At 38.9% G+C, this 20705-nt stretch overlaps 1 protein-coding gene across 2 annotated transcripts; it reads left to right on the top strand.

Moving 5' to 3' along the window:
* Nucleotides 1–173: 173 nt before the first annotated feature.
* LOC139475889 (radixin-like) lies at nt 174–19808 on the top strand. 2 transcript variants are annotated; one of them, XM_071259106.1, is made up of 15 exons: nt 174–280; nt 1968–2060; nt 4907–4990; nt 7899–7994; nt 8728–8832; nt 9396–9565; nt 10682–10765; nt 11577–11723; nt 12190–12286; nt 12678–12841; nt 13797–13927; nt 14948–15108; nt 15825–16110; nt 16784–16887; nt 17451–19808. In XM_071259106.1, the coding sequence occupies exons 2-15, from the start codon at nt 2049–2051 to the stop codon at nt 17613–17615; spliced, it is 1806 nt and encodes a 601-aa protein (XP_071115207.1). In that variant the 5' UTR covers nt 174–280; nt 1968–2048; the 3' UTR covers nt 17616–19808. The 2 variants fall into 2 exon arrangements, with proteins under 2 accessions (XP_071115207.1, XP_071115208.1); XM_071259107.1 differs by lacking the exon at nt 174–280 and adding an exon at nt 340–445.
* The last annotated feature ends 897 nt before the right edge of the window (nt 19809–20705 follow it).

Raw genomic sequence — 20705 nt, 5'->3', positions numbered from 1 at the left:
ATTTTTTCAAGACATCTTATGAGAACTTCAGGAAAGTTCTTTCATATTGGAAAAGAAAGTCCCCATTGTGTTAAAATTTAATATTCTATAGTGACAGCACCTTTAAACCTCTAGCTGGGCGTCGTCTACCTCCGGCGGAAGTCAAGGTGCGTGAATCAGAACGAGGCATTACGTCGTAGAGGGGTCTGGCTATTGATTGACATCGGTCCCCACCCTATGACGGCCATATTGCGAACCGGTGCTTTACAAAACTAGGCTATTCAGCATTGACAGTTCCAGGGTGAGTTAAAATCGGCCTCACAAGTTGCAGTACGGTGATTATCATCACTCTTTCTTGCGGTACAAGTGCGGAATATGCTTGAATATTGCTGATGATGTGCACAGCTTAGTTTTTTTCTGCTGGATACTTGGCAAGCCTGTCACTCGTTATAACTTGTGATTTGAGGTGTGTTCACGCACATGGATGTAACCAAAAAGTTTATGTTTTGTGCTGTGCAGTGTTTGACTGTTCGTTTTGGATTTATTTTACTTATTTGGATTACCCCTTTAGAGCGCTCGACCGTTGGAGCTAAGGCGGGGGTGTTGTTCCTTCTCCCACCAGACCGTGTCACACGATCATGCGAGAGATTTCTAGGGAGGCGACACAGTATTTGAGCCTTCGAGCTTATGGCGCAAATAAGTGGTTAAAGCTGCCGATTTGTGTGTGTGTGTTTTTTCTACGCTCCTCCTAACCCGTCGAAATATTCGATACAATCCTCCTCCTAGGGCTGTAGAGAGATATGGACCTTGATTTCTCCCGGAACATGTATCGTGGTTTGCGTTTTATTTTTAGAAATAATGAAAAGGCATGTCTTTGAGGGATAGTTCAATAAAACCGGGTCTATTTAAAGACCTGGCCCATCCTCAATAGCGTCTTAGGGCTTTTTCACATTCCAACGAGAATATTTCATTAAGGAAAGTACATGTACATTGTTTGTAAGAAACGTGGATATGCATAGAGATATAATGTACCTTTGGAAAGGGGTGACACACCCCTGTACCGGATCTTTTTTTTGAATGACCTATTTTTATGCTTGAATGATTTTCGCCAGCAAAGCCATTTCTATGTAGTCCCTACTTTTGTTGCATATAGGTCTTCAGGAGATTTGACAGCGATGTCACATAAAACATTTTGCACGTTGATTGTGATCTTTTAGGCATACCAAATATTTATTTAATGTTGGAATTTAGTATTTATGCTAACAATTGCTTGACCGTACTCGAGGTAAAATTCAAATTAAAGCAAAAACGTTTTTGAAGTAAGTGTTATTAGGCTATAACAGGAGTCTGTGGAAGACATTCCATGTTTAGATTGATGTGTCAGGACCTGTCATCTCAGTTTTATCACTAACTACATTGGCAGGTGTTTGAAGGTGCAAGACATGATTTTAATTGTTTTGAGAATATATTGCATTGTACAAAGCTGACACGAAAAATGTCCTTTGAGAGTTGATATCTTGTGTCGACTGATGAAGATCTTTTCATGGGTTGTTTGAGATGATATTAGCTGTCTATTCTAAGCATACTGAAATGAATTAAAATCAATGTGTCATTTGAATGTACTGAATAACCATGATATCAAAGCAAAATACATGTTTCAATCAAATGTCTTTTTTTGAAAGTTACACTGACTGACTGGTAACAGCTAACCCATATACTTGATCACACCCCTTTTCAACTACAGAGATTTATCAAGATAACAACAACTAGGAAACATTACAATTGTGATTAATGACGCAATTTGAGGTGGGCCTGATGTGTGTTTTACGAAGAGCAATATATACAGCTTGACCACACCCAGGCTCATGTCTACCTCGACTCCACAGGATGATGTCACTGCTGTAGAGGATCGAGGGGGAGGAATGTGCTAACACCCTTTGTATGTCTAACTTGAAGCACCACTCCAACAGTTCACTCTTCTTTTGCAGGGATTTCAACACCAATCTGGTTTCTAGGGGGATCTCTAACACATTTTGGTTTTAGACGGCGGCTGAGGGTATACAATCAAAATGCCGAAGCCGGTAAGTACTCTTTTAAATATTTACTCTGGTTTTAGATAGTTTAGAAGGAAAGTTTGTGTTGGTTATCACTCAGACTGACAGGCGTATTAATGATGTAGGGCTGTGCTGGTCATGTTTTATTGGTTTGCCAATATGTTTAATTGTAGAGTGATAAATTGAGGCTATTCCATTATAAGTGTTAATGAGCCTTATTGTACATGCAATTAACTTTCGGCCATGTAGTTCTGTAAATATTGAGTATCTTATATGATGCTAGTTTAAGTGTAAATGTAGAGTCTGGTCATTTCACTGTCCTTTGTTGACAGGTTTTTATTGTCTAAATGTTTTTTATTATGCCATAACCTTTGATAGTCACTATCAAAAATAAATACAGCCGATGTGTCTTTAAATTTTAACTGACCTACCCACTTTAAATAATTAAGTCATTTTGTTTTCATTTTGTTGGTTTACTTATGCTTATACACATGAAACCACCTAACCACATGACTAGCCGTTTACCATATTTACTGTTCTAAGATCCTCGAGATTTTGCCAGTGATAAGAATGGATCGTCATGTTGTAACCTTATGTTTATTATGTTTATGTGGTCAGAAAGTAGCCTCAGTTGAATTTAGTACAGGGGTCTTTGAAGTTTGATCCGAAAGTATTTGAACCTAAGCAATAAGCACCTCATCTTTAACCAATATGTTAGTATAGTGATAAAGATTGCTTGACTTCCATGCTCAGTTTAAAAAACTGCTCACATAGTTTTGAAATACAGATAGATTCTGGAAAGGGTTGAAGAAAAGAAAAGCCCAGTAAAGATAAGAATGTATCTTTGAATTCTAAGGAAGTAAACATGGCTAACCCAAAGTCAGAATAAATACCTCCCTCTACTGTGGCCCAGTTGTCTTATGTAAACATAGGGAGTGACCATCTGTCTAGCTGCAACAGTTTGTGAAACAAACCATCTCTTTTGACAATTTATACACATGTTATTTAATTAAACTAGTTTGACCTCCTTTCCATAATTTGGGGAAAGTATATAGTAAAATCAGTTTGAGTCATGACTGGTGATTGTTTAAACTTTCCAACTGAAAGTTCCTGCAGCTGAGCTGACATTTATGAGTCATCCTACGACTGAGATTTGAATAGCTCTGACAATGAACATTTGAAACAAGAGCTTGCTTCTGGCTTCCTCTGCCATCAAAAGCAGGCTTGCCATTTGCAAAGGCTTAAGGCTCTTTAAAAGATGTTTGGCCGCGAATAAACCAGAAATATGTAATAAACCTAACATTTAACCTTTGTTGAATGAAATATAGGTCAGGTTTATGTTACGGTAAATGAAACAGGTTCATATCCTGGCACTGGCCTAATTCATTTCCGAACTACTTTCTGAAATATGCAGCTGTGAATATAATTTCGAAAATGTGACAGCAGGTTTTCAAGTTGAGTGCATGAGAAAGACCCATTGAGCTGGATGTTGTTCACAGACATTCCCTTAATTTGATCAATACAATTGCCCTGTTCTTTCCTCGATGTAATGTTTGCGCTTTTTTTAGAGTGCATGAACTGCCTTTATTACTAGAAATCTTACATGGCTAATGTTCCTCACTTGATATCACGTTGCACATTGCAGTGCCAGACAGCTCTGTTTACACATGATCAGCTCTCACGCATCTAATGAGGTCTTGTCAGGGTCGGGGTGACCCAGTCTTAAGCGTTCATGTGCATGTCATTGGCTCCTTCATCTCATGCTTCCTGGAGCCTATTGCATCCTGAATAATTAATCATAATGACATTGTCAATCAATCTTCAAATTCAAATGCATAGTGTTAAGCGAGTTCTACTGAAAAAGCCCATATGTGGGTTGTTTATTTTACGAACTTCAATCAGAGCTTTGTTACATGTGATAATGGTATTCCAGAGAGAGCCACAAGTTGAGCTTGATGTGTAATTCAATAATGAGCATGGATTTAATGAGGATATTGCACAAAGGCATTGTTAGGACTTGAGGCATCATTGAGAAGCTGTAAATGGAGTGTGAAAAAAGACGAAACTTTTTATGTTAAAATTTTGAAAGTGCTGGCAACCCTATTCACATGCACGGAATATAATTATGTATGCATGGACATGTACTTTACACTACCATTTGATCAGATTCCTGGCCAAATAAAATCAGTGTTCATGGTATTTGAATCTGGGGACCCCTAAATCTTTAAATTTTGACATTAAGTTAATGACAAGGCCCCGTTGACTTTTCTGCTGTATTTCAGACACAGTAAAGGGTATTGCAAGCTTTAAAGTTCCTTGTGTTGGAGTGCAAATGATGCAGATAAAATTGTAGTGCCATGTTTAAGAGTTTGTGGATACAACTGCTTATTATCTAGCTCGTGGTGAAATGGCATTCGTTGAATGTATGTATGGACTCCAGTTTCTGCATCAGGGTCCAGACCATAACCAGTATTTTCATTATAGCTGTATAATTGAAATTGTTGTGATTGATAGACTTGTAATTCCATGTTACGGGCATTGACCAGTGACATTGAGTGTAATACAGTATTGATTGCAAGAATAAAAGACAACCATTTCCAATAACCTATAATTTAAATGTTCATTGATCAAAAGGTATTATTAGTACCCCACTCACATTCTATAGGACACTCACATTAGAATGTTTGTTCATTCTTATACATTGTATAACATTAAAAGCATTCTTGACTGGCATGTTGAGGAAAGGTTGAATTCTATGATAATGATAATATATTTGGATGTTAACTTTTGTTAAGATATTTTGAGAATGTGTGCTTGAATGGTACTCAATGTTACAACTTATCAGAGATATAGCTCACATATTTTATTTACAGGTCAATGTCCGTGTTGTCACTATGGACGCGGAACTGGAGTTCGCGATCCAACCCAACACAACTGGCAAACAGTTATTTGACCAGGTAGGTTTATACCTTTCTTTCTGTCTTCAATTTATCAAACATGCTATATGGTTTCTCAAGTTGAAGGAATTATTTATGATGTTCTAGGTGGTGTCATGTAGTACATCTATCACAGGTATTGTCAAGTAGTACATCTATCATAGATGTTGTCATGTTGTACATCTGTCATAGGTGTTGTCAGGTAGTACATCTATCATAGATGTTGTCATGTAGTACATCTATCCAAGGTGTTGTCAGGTAGTACATCTATCATAGATGTTGTCAGGTAGTACATCTATCATAGATGTTGTCATGTAGTACATCTATCATAGATGTTGTCATGAAGTACATCTATCCAAGGTGTTGTCATGTAGTACATCTATCCAAGGTGTTGTCATGAAGTACATCTATCCAAGGTGTTGTCATGTAGTACATCTATCCAAGGTGTTGTCATGTAGTACATCTATCATAGATGTTGTCATGTAGTACATCTATCATAGATGTTGTCAGGTAGTACATCTATCATAGATGTTGTCATGTAGTACATCTATCATAGATGTTGTCATGTAGTACATCTATCATAGATGTTGTCATGAAGTACATCTATCCAAGGTGTTGTCATGTAGTACATCTATCATAGATGTTGTCATGAAGTACATCTATCCAAGGTGTTGTTATGTAGTACATCTATCCAAGGTGTTGTCATGAAGTACATCTATCCAAGGTGTTGTCATGTAGTACATCTATCATAGATGTTGTCATGAAGTACATCTATCCAAGGTGTTGTCATGAAGTACATCTATCCAAGGTGTTGTCATGAAGTACATCTATCCAAGGTGTTGTCATGTAGTACATCTATCCAAGGTGTTGTCATGAAGTACATCTATCCAAGGTGTTGTCATGTAGTACATCTATCCAAGGTGTTGTCATGTAGTACATCTATCCAAGGTGTTGTCATGTAGTACATCTATCCAAGGTGTTGTAAAGTAGTACATCTATCCAAGGTGTTGTCAGGTAGTACATCTATCCAAGGTGTTGTCAGGTAGTACATCTATCCAAGGTGTTGTCAGGTAGTACATCTATCCAAGGTGTTGTCAAGTAGTACATCTATCCAAGGTGTTGTCATGTTGTACATCTATCCAAGGTGTTGTCAGGTAGTACATCATGGTACATAGACCATGGGCATAGTCAGAACTGCGATAGAAACCAGCACTTTTAGCCCACTTCTCCTTATAATGATTGCATACAGCAAATCCTTACAAATGGCAAATGTCTAGTAGTCCTTACCATACCTTAACTATTGGGCAGTTTGGCAAGGACTATTGTACTAGTGCCAATTTCTATCGCTGTCATACAGTTCATCTTCACAGGTGTTATGTAGTACATCTATCACAGGTGTTGTCATTTAGAACATACTGCACAGGTGGTTGAGGCTATATGGGGATTTCTAATGAGCATCAGACCCCGACACTATTCCAGGATAGAAATTAGCGCTAGCCTGCGTCTGTTTTGTTAATGTTAAAGGTATCCTTAGGTCTGGTTTGTGTGGATTGATGTTCATGAGGTCAATCACTGGATTGTCTGGTCAAGACTTGATTATTTACGGACCACCGTCATATAGCTGGAATATTGCTGAGTGCGGCGTCCCCCCCAAATCATATCAAAAGTACATGGTTCTCAACATTTAGGGGATTCAGAAAAAGGACCTTAGGTCTGGTTGAATTTCAAACATTTTGGGGGTTATTGCTGTATGTTATCACTCTTCAGGCTACTAGACTTTCTTGGTTAATTTCTATCACTGCTTTTGCTTGTTGCAAGAGGCAGTTAAATTGGTGGTCAGACTTAGTTCCCTGGTTGATTGCTCTTCATTGTATCCGACATTGTTGGAGGTTGCTTATAACATCACTAAGTCCAGTTACTCAAGGTAGATAAGATTGGGCGGTTACACTCTGTGACTTCATTGAGTGTCATTATACCCCGACAGCATGAATCATTGCTCACAATATCAAACACTGGATTGTCTGGTACAGACTTGATTGTATACAGACCACCGTCCTATAGCTGGAATATTGCTGAATGCTGCGTTAAACAACAAAGTGATATAGCTGGAGCATGATAGGCATGATGTGTTAATCAGTGGACACTATTAGAAATATAAATCTGGACAGTTATGTGCCACTCGTGAAGATCTGGTAGAAAATAGGTCTTCAGCAACCCATGCTTGCCGTAAGAGGCATCCAACGTCATCTAGTGGTCAGACTTGCTAACTTGTTTGGTGCATGTCATCGTATCCCAATTGCATGGATCGATGCGCATGATGTCAATCACTGGATTGCCTTTTCCAGACTTGATTATTTACAGACCAACGTCATATAGCTGGAATACTGCTGAGTGCAGCCTTAAACAACAAACTAACAAAAAAGACAGAATTGTGTGCCTGGATCAGTGATAAAGCTCGGATTGCAAACTAAGCGCCCTTGGCAGCAGAATTGGGAAAAAATTGTGATAATGTTCAAAATTAGATTTTCTTAATTCCCTTATTTTCGTAAACCCTGAGAAATTGGGAAATTTTAAATTCAGATTTGGAATATTTTCAATTATTTGTTGCAGACTAGGGCCCGAATATAGGGCCTCTGAGCAGTCATGATAAGTTCCTGCTGGATACTCCTGATTAGGGTGCTTGGTTTGTCAGCACCATACCCGTGTTTAGTGGTAAACATCACAACCTTCACCATGTTGGGCTTCCTCCCACATCTTGAAGCTGAAACACCCCAATATGACTCAAATACTTGTTGAAAGCAGGGTAAAATTCACGATTTTGATACTACTTGATCTGCGTCATGTTACCATGTGATGATGTAGTGAGTTTGAGGTTCTTTCATCTGTGGTTACATGAACTGTAGTTGATGTCTCTTTCTTTTCTTTCCAGGTGGTCAAAACAATTGGTCTGAGAGAGATATGGTTCTTTGGACTTATGTACATAGATAATAAGAATTGTATTACTTGGTTAAAATTGAATAAGAAGGTGAGTTGACAATGTGTACATGGAAAGAGTTGTGAAAAGAACGCTTGTCTGATTGGTGTCCATTAGTGAAGCTAAAATTACAGATCATGACCTGATGATGGCATTTCAAAAACTATTTTGATATCAATGTGTTGAAACCATTTGATTTGGTCAAAAGATGGATTTGATAATTAAGCTTACATCAGGAACAGTATTGACAAAACAGTCAATCTTTCTGGACAAAACTCAACTCGTACTCTTTGTTTTGTGATGTCGATGTAATATTGGGACTGGAATCAATTGAAGGGATTCTGTTTGCTGAACATCTCCAAACTTCACATTTCTTAACATCATTGAATGGGGAGAAAAAGAGATGTAGTCGTGTTTGTGTGTATACAATTGTTGTGCAGAAAAAGAATGCATACATGAACTGCTGAATCAGCACTTTTGGTAATTTGTCAGATTAATGATCAGTTCTACAAATTCTGGTTATATGGCTGGCAGAGCATACAATATATGATTTGTCCCCTTAAGTATATGACCAGAATACTTGGAAAAATCTCTTAAATAATGCTCCCCCACTCAACAATTTCAGTGTTTCTATTTAAGAGTTTGGAAAACTGCTAGATTTTGTCTGAACTGTCACTGTGCTCTAGTATTCTTCATTGGCAATAATTGGTGTGAAGTATTTCTTCAGCATTATGCTGGCAGCTATATATATGAACTATTACCACCAGAGTTACTTGTTTTGCAGGTGCTAACTCAGGATGTTAAGAAAGAACAACCTCTACAGTTTAAATTCAGGGCAAAATTCTTCCCAGAAGATGTATCAGAAGAACTTATTCAGGAGATCACACAGGTAATGCAGTATTTTGATTGTTAGTTTTCTTGACACTGGTCATTGTAAAGTGATAGGTCTTTTCTGCTTGTAACAGGCCATTGCGTTATTCATGGGTTCTTTTGGGCTCCAAATATATGTGCAATAATATACAGCTGTATTGTAACTTGTCATGTTTTGTAAGTCTTCATTTGCCCTGTTATCAGTGAAATAAGTAAAAAATGTTACAATAGTAATCATGGTAATGATAATGAAAGCCTAGCTTTAGAAATATAGTTCAAGTTTTGGAATTTGAACAAACTTGTATTATTTGTATCACTGAAAGAACATTGCTTGGCAAGTTTTTAATTCCAATTTGGGAATATTTCCTGAAACTTGATTCAGACTTGGAGCCATGATATGGTCCTCTGAGCAGGTCTAGATAATCCCTGTTTTAAAACAGTATCTTTTTAGCCAGACAAAACCCATTCAGCATGTCCAGATAAATCATCCATTTTTGTCAGACACAGACTTCCCTCATTGTCATTTATCAAGTAAACCTATTAGTGCAGTGATTGTAAGTATGAATGTATTTTGTGTTGCAGAGAATGTTTTACCTTCAAGTGAAAGAGGGCATCTTGAATGATGATATTTACTGCCCGCCAGAAACGGCAGTCCTCCTAGCTTCCTATAGCTGTCAAGCAAAGTATCATGACTACAGCACTGATGTTCACAAACCAGGGTTCCTTTCCAATGACAGATTACTGCCCCAGAGGTAAGACCAGCTTGTTGATATTCTGACTTACTCTGCTTGACTGCCCCTGTGCAGAATCTGGGTTAGAATTGCTGGTCGCAAGGGGCGATTTAATGAAGCGGATCACTTAGTTGACAGCATGTCATTGTACCTGAAGGGCGTTAGTGCTTGCTCATTGTATCAATCACTGGATCCTTTTGTTCATATTTGATTATTTACATTATCGCACTCATAACTGTATTATTGCTGCCGTGTGCAACAAATGCACACATACTCGGAGTGAGCAGGCATAGTTGTATTTGGGTTACTATCAGTAGGGGCATGTTGTTGCACTTCTGGTTGAAGAGGGCTAAATTGTTGTAATGGCATCACCAGTTTTCCATCTATGATTACTGGACCAGTGAAGGTCAGGAGTAGGATAGATCTCCAGCAACCCATCAGGATCGGGTGCTCAGGCTCGCTGACTTGGTTGATGCATGTCATCGATCCAAATTGCGTGGATTGATGCTCTTGATGTCAATCACTTGATTGTCTGGTTCAAACTCGATGATTTTCAGATTGCCGTCATATAGCTGGAATATTGCTGAGTGTCACGTTAAACAAACTCTGATTTCTGTTGGTTGTATCACATGTTTCTTTGATTGTTGATAAAAAATATTGATAAAATGTAGATAAAATATTGATAAAATGTAGATAAAATATTGATTAAACAAAAGCATGACTTGGTCCTTTAAAAATGGATTAACCGTGGTTTATTGTCATGTGAATTCTTGATACCAAAACAGTAGTTATGTGAGGAAATAGAGGATGACCATGTACCTATGCCACAAGGAAACTTTTGTTAAGTGATAGCCGTACAACTGTAGACTGCCTCCATGGTCTTGTGGGTGGAGCATTTATGCCCGGATAGTGGATGTCTGTAGGATATCGTTAAGTGCAATAATCTTGAATGTGACGTTAAACTCACTTTTCCCTCACCTTGCCTTGCACCTGCAAATTGTTTTGGGAAGACCAGGAAGTAGCGTATGTTTGAATGTGGCTTCTGTAATCATGGTACAAACACGCTGTGTGTAATTGTGTAGATGTGATATCAGCATTTCTGGCATGTGATGAGATTGTATTATTTCACCTTTTCAGAGTATACGATCAACACAAGCTGAGCCGAGAGCAGTGGGAAGAAAGAATCACAACCTGGTACTGTGAACACAAATCAATGACTCCGTAAGTTGACAAGTGTTTACCTTACATGTTTAGTCACATGTACGTTGCCATGCTTCTCGCCACCAACCACTAAAAACACCACCAACCCATTGGAAACATTAACATGGAACTACTGGAAACATAACCCACCGGCTAGAAACACCAACCACAAACCAGAAACACCACCCACCCACCAGAAACACCAACCACCCAACCAGAAACACCACCCACCAACCAGAAACATAACCCGCAAACCAGAAACACAACCCGCAAACCAGAAACACCACGCACCCACCAGAAACACAACCTGCAAACCAGAAACACCACCCACCCACCAGAAACACCAACCACCCAACCAGAAACACAACCCGCAAACCAGAAACACCACCCACCAACCAGAAACACCACCCACTAACCAGAAACACCACCCATTAACCAGAAACACTACCCATACCACTAGAAATACCACTAGAAACACCACCCACCTTACCAGAAACACCACCCACCCACCAGAAACACCACCCACCCTACCAGAAACACCACCCACTCACCAGAAACATCACCCACCAGAAACATCACCCACTCACCAGAAACACCACCCACCTTACCAGAAACACCACCCACTCACCAGAAACATCACCCACCAACCAGAAACACCACCCATACCACTAGAAATACCACCCATACCACTAGAATCACAGCCATTAGACACACAAACCAAACACAAAGAAAAAAATCTATTGCTTTGTTATATGGTATTGTCCTATGCCTTCCTTTTTGAAGTTGTACTTTCCAGACAATGTAATTAACTGCTTTCTGTCTTATATTACAGAGAAGATGCCATGATGGAGTACCTCAAAATAGCACAGGACTTGGAGATGTACGGTGTGAATTACTTCGAGATCAGAAACAAGAAGGGGACAGAACTCTCTCTAGGAGTAGATGCACTTGGATTGAATGTATATGAGAAGGATGATAAGTAAGTTTCTAACCATTACAACAAACATGACAAACACAAGTTAGTAATTTCTGTGAAGACATTGTGTTACTATTCACTTCTATTACTACGATTAAGACAAAGGGTTCAAGGTCAACTTATCATGTAGTCCCGACCAGTTACTTTCTAAGGCTGGTTTTATTGAGGTTATTTGTTGCCATTGTGTGACACACCTGATTGATGTGGTATATTTGAGAGGGGTTAAGTCTTGTCAGTTTTTCAACATCATCAGTGGAATATCACCCATCTTTGCACTGTTTGAAATTAAGAGGGACTGGGGGTCCATGAGGTCTTCTGTAGTACTGGAATCTAGGGACCCTTTAAAACTTAAGCTTTTGGCATTAAAGTTATAACAAGGACCATCATGCTTAATTTTGCACATTGACTTCAGCTAGAACACAATTGTTTTCTGCCTCTAGGTTTACATACTCTTATATTTTTATTTCAGACTAACACCTAAGATCGGATTCCCATGGAGTGAAATCCGGAACATTTCTTTCAATGACAAGAAGTTTGTTATTAAACCAATAGACAAGAAAGCACCAGTGAGTATTCTTTAAGGTAGAAAATCAGAATAGGGCTTTAAAATTAACGTTCTTGGGTTACAGGTTAACTCGGCACAAACGCATACATTTCTTACTGTTAATTTCTTTCCATATGAATTGACAAGACTGAGCAAGAAAAGTTATGGTTATCAGATTCAACATTCAGTGCCTTGTGTTTCAATTCCGATTTCTATTTATCAAATTTGTGGTAACCATGGTGTTATTTGATTTCAGTGCACTAAACCACAGGTTAAATATTATTCATGTGTTTCGGTAATATAATGAAAGATCTTTGTCTCTATGCTCATGATCTTTACCTAGGTAGTAAATGTGTGTCTTAATACATTCTAGTGACACTGGTTTGGTAACAAATATTCTCTTCAATTTTCAGGACTTTATCTTTTATGCTCCTCGCCTTAGAATATGCAAGAGAATTTTAGCTCTGTGTATGGGTAATCATGAGTTGTACATGAGGAGGAGGAAGCCAGACACAATTGAAGTGCAACAGATGAAAGCTCAGGCCAGAGATGAGAAACTTGCCAGGCAGAGGGAAAGGTTTGCATGTTTACACTGCTTCAGATAGACTTACACTGCTTCAGATAGACTTACACTGCTTCAGATAGACAGCAGGCTCGGGGCGTTGACCCTTCAGATGGACCCAGAATGAGTCCGCCTTTGTGGTTTAGTGGTAGTCAAAGGTGGTTCAGTAGAAAAGCTTGAGGTCCTGAAAACAATTTGGTATGGTTCTTTTTCTAACCAAAGATCACAAGTCGCAAGTATTAAATAAACAAATTTGTCAACGGCACCACTGTTGGCTGTCCCATATTCCTATGATCCTGCGATCGTTTCCTGGATTCACCCTGATAATGATAAAAGCGTAGTTATTATGTGTCCTCAAGGTTTGGAGCTTATGATATATTAGTTCAGTGCTATGTGGTTCATGCAAAAAGTAAATACTTCATGATATCTGCTGTCAGTGTTTTAGAAGCTTGGTGTACGTGGGCTGACGTAGCATAGAACCTTGCTTTTTTTACATGGCCCCCCCAAAACCAATACAGCACCATACAATTGAAAATGTGTAGAGCAACCTAGCTCAGAGATTTTATGGCTTAAGTTGCAAAGCATCTCCGTTTTTTTTATCTGTTGCTTGCACTGAAGATTTGGACAACAGTCTGTGACTTTAGGCACAAATTTGAAGCCTAAGTCAATTAGCAATCTGTGCCCAAAACTTTTAAGTCTACTAGCCCGAACATGGCTTTTAACTTTGTTTTCTGGAGATGTTATTTTTATGGACTACTTTGAGTTCAGATTCTCAGTCTTCGGGCTAATGGCTGAAGATGCAAACTGAAGTAAGATTATTTCGTTCTAGTAAGATCAGTTAATACTTGCCATTTGATGAGAGTATAATCTTCTGAAGTTTTGAAGCAGACTGAGACAATATACTTGATTGATGTGGTGCTGTTGTTATTGTACATTAAGACGTAGATTGTATGAAGAACTCTGGTTGTAGGGATGAGCTGCTGCGAGAGAAACAACAGCGAGAGATTGAGGAGCGTGAGAAGAAACAGCTTCAGGAGAGACTTCGCCTACTTGAGGAAGAGCGGGAACAGATGAAGCGGGATGATCGTGAGAAACAGAAGGGTAAGTGTTGTCAGGCTGTGAATATCTAACCGCCACTGTGGTCCGGTGGGTATAGTGATGGTTCGGTGGTTAGATCCTCATACCTAAAGATGTTAGAAGATGGTGCTTGTGACTGGCCGGCTTTGAGTCAGTGTGATGTCAGAGACCAGTATCCAAGCTGAACTGTGACATGGTATCTCAGTGGGCTAGCGCTATAAACTGGCTGAAATGGAATAAGCAGCCATACACACGTGTGTCCATGTCAATATGAGTGAAATTCTCTTTACATTCAATGTAGAATATTCTTTTCTGTTATAACAAAAAAAATATTCCCTTGGTTGCAGTGTGGAATAGCCCCTTGTGTCACAATGTGGAATATTCATTTGTGTTCCAGTTTGGTATATCCCCTTCTTTTAAATTGTACAATATCCGCTGGTGTTTCACTGTGGAATGTTAATTTGTTACAGTGTAGAATATCTCCTTGTTTTGTGTTGTACAATATCTCTTTGTTTCAGTGTAGAATATTCCCTTGTGTTACAGTTGTAGAATATTCCCTTTTGTTACAGTGTAGAATATTCCCTAGCATTATGGTGTAGAGTATTCCCTTGTGTTACAGTATAGAATATTCCCTTGTGTTACAGTGTAGAATATTCCCTTGCATTATGGTGTAGAGTATTCCCTTGTGTTGCAGTATAGAATATTCCCTTGTGTTACTGTGTAGAATATTCACTTGTGTTGCAGTATAGAATATTCCCTTGCATTATGGTGTAGAATATTCCCTTGTGTTACAGTATAGAATATTCCCTAGCATTATGGTGTAGAGTATTCCCTTGTGTTGCAGTATAGAATATTCCCTTGTGTTACAGTATAGAATATTCCCTTGCATTATGGTGTAGAGTATTCTCTTGTGTTGCAGTATAGAATATTCCCTTGCATTATGGTGTAGAATATTCCCTTGTGTTACAGTATAGAATATTCCCTTGTGTTACAGTATAGAATATTCCCTTGTGTTATGGTGTAGAATATTCCCTTGTGTTGCAGTGTTTGAGGAAATGCAGGCAAAGATGAGTGCTCAGGAGGTAGCCATTGCCGAGGAGCGTCGTCTCCAGGAGGAACTAGAGCGCACCCGCCTTGAGAAGGAAGAGGCCGAGAGGCAGATGCAGGCATCTGAGAGTCTCAAGGAAGAAGAGAGGTTAAAACTGGTACGTAGGTCCGCTGGGAACATGATGGATGGGTTGGGTAACAGTCCACTGACAGTAGGATGTGCCGCATGTAAACACTGCACAGTACCTTGAGCTGTATATATTGTTAATTCACTACAGATGGTAGATGACTTGTCACCTACTTTCATATCATGCAAGCTTTCAAACAAAAGATGTGAGCTTAAGTTTCGTTTGTGACATTCAACCTCAAAGACTTGCAAGTAAATCACTGATTGCTGGAGTGTATTTGCGCATGTAGTTTACAATGTAATTATTTAAAAGCATGGATGAATGCTCTTATGAAACATCACTAGTCTGAGACTCAAGTCTAATTCAATAAAATCTGTCATGATTTTACATAAATTGATGATGTTTTGCTGTTAAGTAAAACATAAGAGGAACATGTACACATAATCTTGAAGATTGATGATGTCAAGCCAAAGAAAGCATGACAAATTACATATAACACAGGGATGAGTGATGTACGGTACATGTAGCTGAAAGGTATTGAGTGTGTTCAAAGATAGTTATTTGGAAAAGTGAGGGTTAGTCTGACACAAATTTAATTTTATTTAAAATCACTTGGTGAGTGTTGACACAAATATTAGTTTCCACTTTTCAAGAATTGGTGGCACTGGTGCATGTATTATAAATAGCTAAATCGAGCCCTGTTTCTCAGAAAAGACATTCTGAAATGACTTGTTCTATCTCTGTAGGAACAAGAACTGTTGGCAGCTAAGGAAGCTCTGGAGAGCCGACAGAACGAGCTGCAGGAGCAGGTGGTGTTTGTCAACAACCTGAAGGAGGACCTGGACAAGACAAAGGCGGAAGCTGAGGCCAAGGAACGGGATCTGGCCGAACAGCTGCGCTTAAGAGAGGAAGAGCGGGAACGGCAGCTGGCCGAGTTGGAAGAGCAGGAGAGGATGCGTCGTGAGATGGAAGAGAGGCTCTCTGAAGCTGTCCACGTGCACGAACATGAGGATGATAATGAGGAACATGGATGTAAGTTGAATCTAGGTTTGAGGACTGTCTGGACGGCAGACTTATTTTAAATGTCAAAAAACATTAGTGTGGAGCTTTGGATATTGCTTGATGAACCTTCGGCACTGATCTGACTTAGCAACATATGTCACAGACCACTACCATTACTGTCTTCTTGTGGGGGGCGTGGGGGGCCCAGTCGTCTGATTCGCTGTGCAGAGTTGTGTCCCTTGGGCACGCCAGAAACCTATGATTGTGGGTTCCAATCCCGGTTCGCCCTATTTCTAGGTTTGTCAGCACCATACCCGTGCTCGTGGGTTCCACCGAAGTGGTAAACGTCTGAGACCTGCATCACGTCGGGCTTTCCTCCCACATTAAGCTGACACGCCGTGATGTAATTGGAATAATGTTAATAGCGGCATTAAACCCAACTCACTCACTCAATACTGTCTTCTTGCAATCTCTGAACCTTTATTTTTAAATCTCTCAAATATCCAATTACAGTTTATTCTTCGGCTTTGTGGCATTTTAATTGATTGAGGTGCTGGCTGACCTTCAAGAAGATTTGGCATGACTTGTATTACCCTTCAATATTTTTTACTTGAAATAGCAAGGGGATAAAGAAAGCTTATTGGTCTAACACAAATCTATTCAAATCTAGATGTTAAACGTTTTCATCTCTTCCTTTTTTCAGCCTCCGAACTTCAAGTGGAAGAAAACTACATGAACTTGGCTCGACCTGAAGAAAGTCGTCAAGTGATAGCTGATACTAACGAGTCTCTCAGTGCTAAGTTAAAGGTATGTTGCAGATTCATAGTTATGGAATTAAGGACAAAAAGATATTCAGTAGGTTACTGTTAGTAAGTGCCTTGGACATTTAAGTACCTGAAGTGTTGTGTATATTCTTCAAGATTTATGTACAAATGATGAAATTGTGAAACTTGCATTCCTGGTGAACTGTGGTGTGAAGATCTCTTTGGAGATATTTTGATGTAAAAAACAACAAGTGTCTTTCTCCTTCAAACTGCTATATGATGCCATTATATATTCACCAGCTAATCACTGATTACTAGGATTCATGAGATAGCATAAGTTTAAAATCTTGTTAGAAAAGTATGTGATTTCCATCTTCAGTTAAGTACCTGTAAGTCGTGTAACCAGCAAGGGGCGGTCGGGTAGCCTAGTGGTTAAAGCGTTCGCTCATCGCGCCGAAGACCCGGGTTCGATTCCCGACATGGGTACAATTTGTGAAGCCCATTTCTGGGGTCCTTCCCTGTGATATTGCTTGAATAATGCTAAAAGCGGCTTAAAATCATACTCACTCCTTCTTATGTTACAACTGATCCCATCTATTATTTCAGTCTTTGAGTTCTGAGTTGGACAATGCTCGTCATGAGGAGAAGATTACAAAGATGGACCAACTCCATATTGACAACAAGAAAGCTGGCCGTGACAAATACAAAACTCTAAAACAGATCCGTCAGGGCAACACAAAACGGCGAGTGGATGAGTTCGAGAGCATGTGAACAAGTACTATCATCTCTTTGACCATGAGAACCTCCTCCCCTCACCAAGAAGGCAATCCACTCGACCACTGTGAATGGGGTTCTCATGCTGAATATGTTTTATTATGGGAACTACCAAGAACTGACCTACCAGTTTATATAGCCACATTTCTATCTACTGTTCTATGGACCTACTATCTCTCACGATCACTCTAGACTGAGGTCTTCTCACTCAGGATATATCGTAAGGAGGCTAATTCCGTGCGTTAATTGCCGAGAAGCAATTTTTGCCTCATGAATATATGAATGGAGAACAATGGGACGGCAACTTCATGCAGGTGTCATTCAGCCTGGCATGGTCGGAGGTTTACTCAATATTCCAGATGGATTTTACTAATCATTAATTCCCTAAGGTCACCAGAGGTGGCATTTTACAGTAGACTTAGGATTTTCCAAGATAATGTTTGAACTTGAGTTTGAGTAAATGAAATCAAAATTACACAAGACAGTTTGGGTACAATGGTTATGTTTGGGTTGTCAAACTTGTCAGTATATATGTAAAATGATAACTTGTTTTAGCTGACTAGGTTTATCCAATAATGCCTTTTTGTATCTGATTTATATTTTGTAACCAGACTGTACAGATAAACAATTGCTTATTACCCCCAAGTAAATTGTTTGTGCTTTAGTTCTGAGTGCTAGCAGTGTGCAGGCAAGGTGTATGTCGTGCAACAACACAACACTTAAGTCTCATCAGGGTTCAGTCATACAGGCCCCACTCTTCACTCTGGTTTTCACGTGGTAAAAGTTCAACTGCAACAAAATGCCAGAGGACCGGTTCTTCGGAATCTGTTAAGGCCATAAAGACTTCCGGCGCTTCAAGTCAACAGTTGCTATTTTACAAATTTCCTTGTAGTTAACACACACTTGAATGGGAAACATGTAATGGGGGAACTGTCTTTTCTGCAGCTATTCCTTCTGTCATGAATACTGAGGCAGAACTATATATATATTGCCAACAAGGTTTGGAAGAGGTGACATGTATGGTACCGATGTTAGCGGATTTTTTTTTTGACAACATACAGATATGCATGGAGTTCATTTCTTACATAAATGTAGTATGTCTCTGTGCAGGTATTTCTGTGATAGTTTTGTTTAAATTGGAGCGACCAATATATCATGGCCAGTCAATTTAAGACGATTTTGTCAAGGCTTGGGAATTTCTTAACAAGAGCAGCCAGCCCTTTCAGCTGGTGAACAAAATTCATTCCTAAGCTATCTTGGAGCACCGTTTATTAAGACTCACCTTACTGATTTTGAATGCTTGTGATGCTATATGAACGGGAACATAACAGAAATCACTATTTTTGTAGCAAACGTTTAAATATATTTTATCATTGATGGCTATCCAGTTGAATTTAGATGGAAATTGTTTTGAGGATTGTGTTTCAAACCACATTTGTGTGATCTCATTGAAAGGAGCGCCATCTGGTGTTTGTGTTGTGGCTGTAATGAGAAGATAACTCCGATACTGGACCATCAAAAGGAAATCATATTCAGCAAAAATGTTATATATATACAATGAAGTCTTTTGGATTTTTTGTTTTCTCTGTAATGTAACATAGCACTTGTATACAGATTATACTATAGGCTTATTTGTTTTTTCTAACTTATTTTACTCTGATATTTCTGACATGAGATTTTTAGAATAATTTTCAAATAGTGTTCGATGAAAATGGATGGAACCAATCTTGAAGAATGTATCAAAGACAAATTTGATAATAAATTGAACATTAATTCCAATAAAATATAATTATTTATCTTCTGTTTTCTGTCTATTGTGTAAGCTTTTCCTCAGCATTATGTGTACAGAGACAGTAGAGGCTTCCAGGATGACTTTGGTGTAAATTCAAGAAAAACCATATTACCATTATATTCTTTACTTAATGTCTAATTATGCCAAAATTGATAGCTGAAATTATTATATTTTTTTTTCATTGATATTTTTTTACTTCTGTTTGTCATTCTTTAGAAGCGCCACTTAATGCCCATGCTATACAGAATATGAGAATGGGTCAGGCTGTACTATGTCCACTTGAAAGGTAATGGCTGGTCAGTTTGACTGAGAGCATTCTTCATAACCATATAGTCATAAGATGTCTCATCGAGTACGCTATGTTATCACGATTGGCAATAAATATTTCAAAACAGATAGTACATGTCTGTTGTCATTTCTCAGAAGCGTACATGTCATGAGCTGTAGAAACTTCACCGAACAAGGAACCTTTACATACGGATGCGAGCTCTTCTGATTCAAGGTCCACTGGGATTTGCACATGTGCTTGTGAGACTGTGTAATAGAAGCCAACCTGACAGTGAATGAATTTAATTGTTGGTCACAGTATGCAGACCTGTGACATGGCTTTATTGTGGTGGCCTGTAAACAGTCAAGTCTGAGACAGACAAATAAGTGCTTGAAACAATTGGCAATGATGATACAATGACCTACAATCCCCACAGACCAAGCAAGCAATTTCTGTCAATCAGTAATGGGCAATTATATGAGTATGAGACTTCTTGAAGTGTACGTTCAGGAAGAGAATGAGACCTCTTGAAGGACATATACAAGATGCAAATGAGACCCCTTGAATGATATCTTCAGGATGAGAATGAGATCCCTTAAATGATATCTTCAGGATGAAAATGAGATCCCTTAAATGGTATGTTCAGGATGAGAATGAGACCCCTTGAAAGGTATGTTCAGGAGAAGAATGAGACCCCTTGAATGGTATGTTCAGGATGAGAATGAGACCCCTTGAATGATATCTTCAGGATGAGAATGGGATCCCTTAAATGGTATGCTCAGGATGAGAATGAGACCCCTTAAATGGTATCTTCAGGATGAGAATGAGATCCCTTAAATGATATCTTCAGGATGAAAATGAGATCCCTTAAATGGTATGTTCAGGATGAGAATGAGACCCCTTGAAAGGTATGTTCAGGAGAAGAATGAGACCCCTTGAATGGTATGTTCAGGATGAGAATGAGACCCCTTGAATGATATCTTCAGGATGAGAATGGGATCCCTTAAATGGTATGCTCAGGATGAGA

The sequence above is a fragment of the Haliotis cracherodii genome, unplaced genomic scaffold, assembly GCF_022045235.1.
Source record: "Haliotis cracherodii isolate W230 unplaced genomic scaffold, xgHalCrac1.p SCAF_3, whole genome shotgun sequence".
Classification (NCBI taxonomy): Eukaryota; Metazoa; Mollusca; class Gastropoda; order Lepetellida; family Haliotidae; genus Haliotis; species Haliotis cracherodii.
Note: the sequence above shows the minus strand (reverse complement) of the source record. Positions and strands in the feature narration are given on the sequence as shown.

Coding starts and splice junctions, on each gene's coding strand:
- LOC139475889 (XM_071259106.1), top strand. Junction 15,109..15,824: donor AAGAAGAGAGGTTAAAACTG/GTACGTAGGTCC, acceptor CTATCTCTGTAG/GAACAAGAACTGTTGGCAGC. Junction 16,111..16,783: donor TGATAATGAGGAACATGGAT/GTAAGTTGAATC, acceptor TCCTTTTTTCAG/CCTCCGAACTTCAAGTGGAA.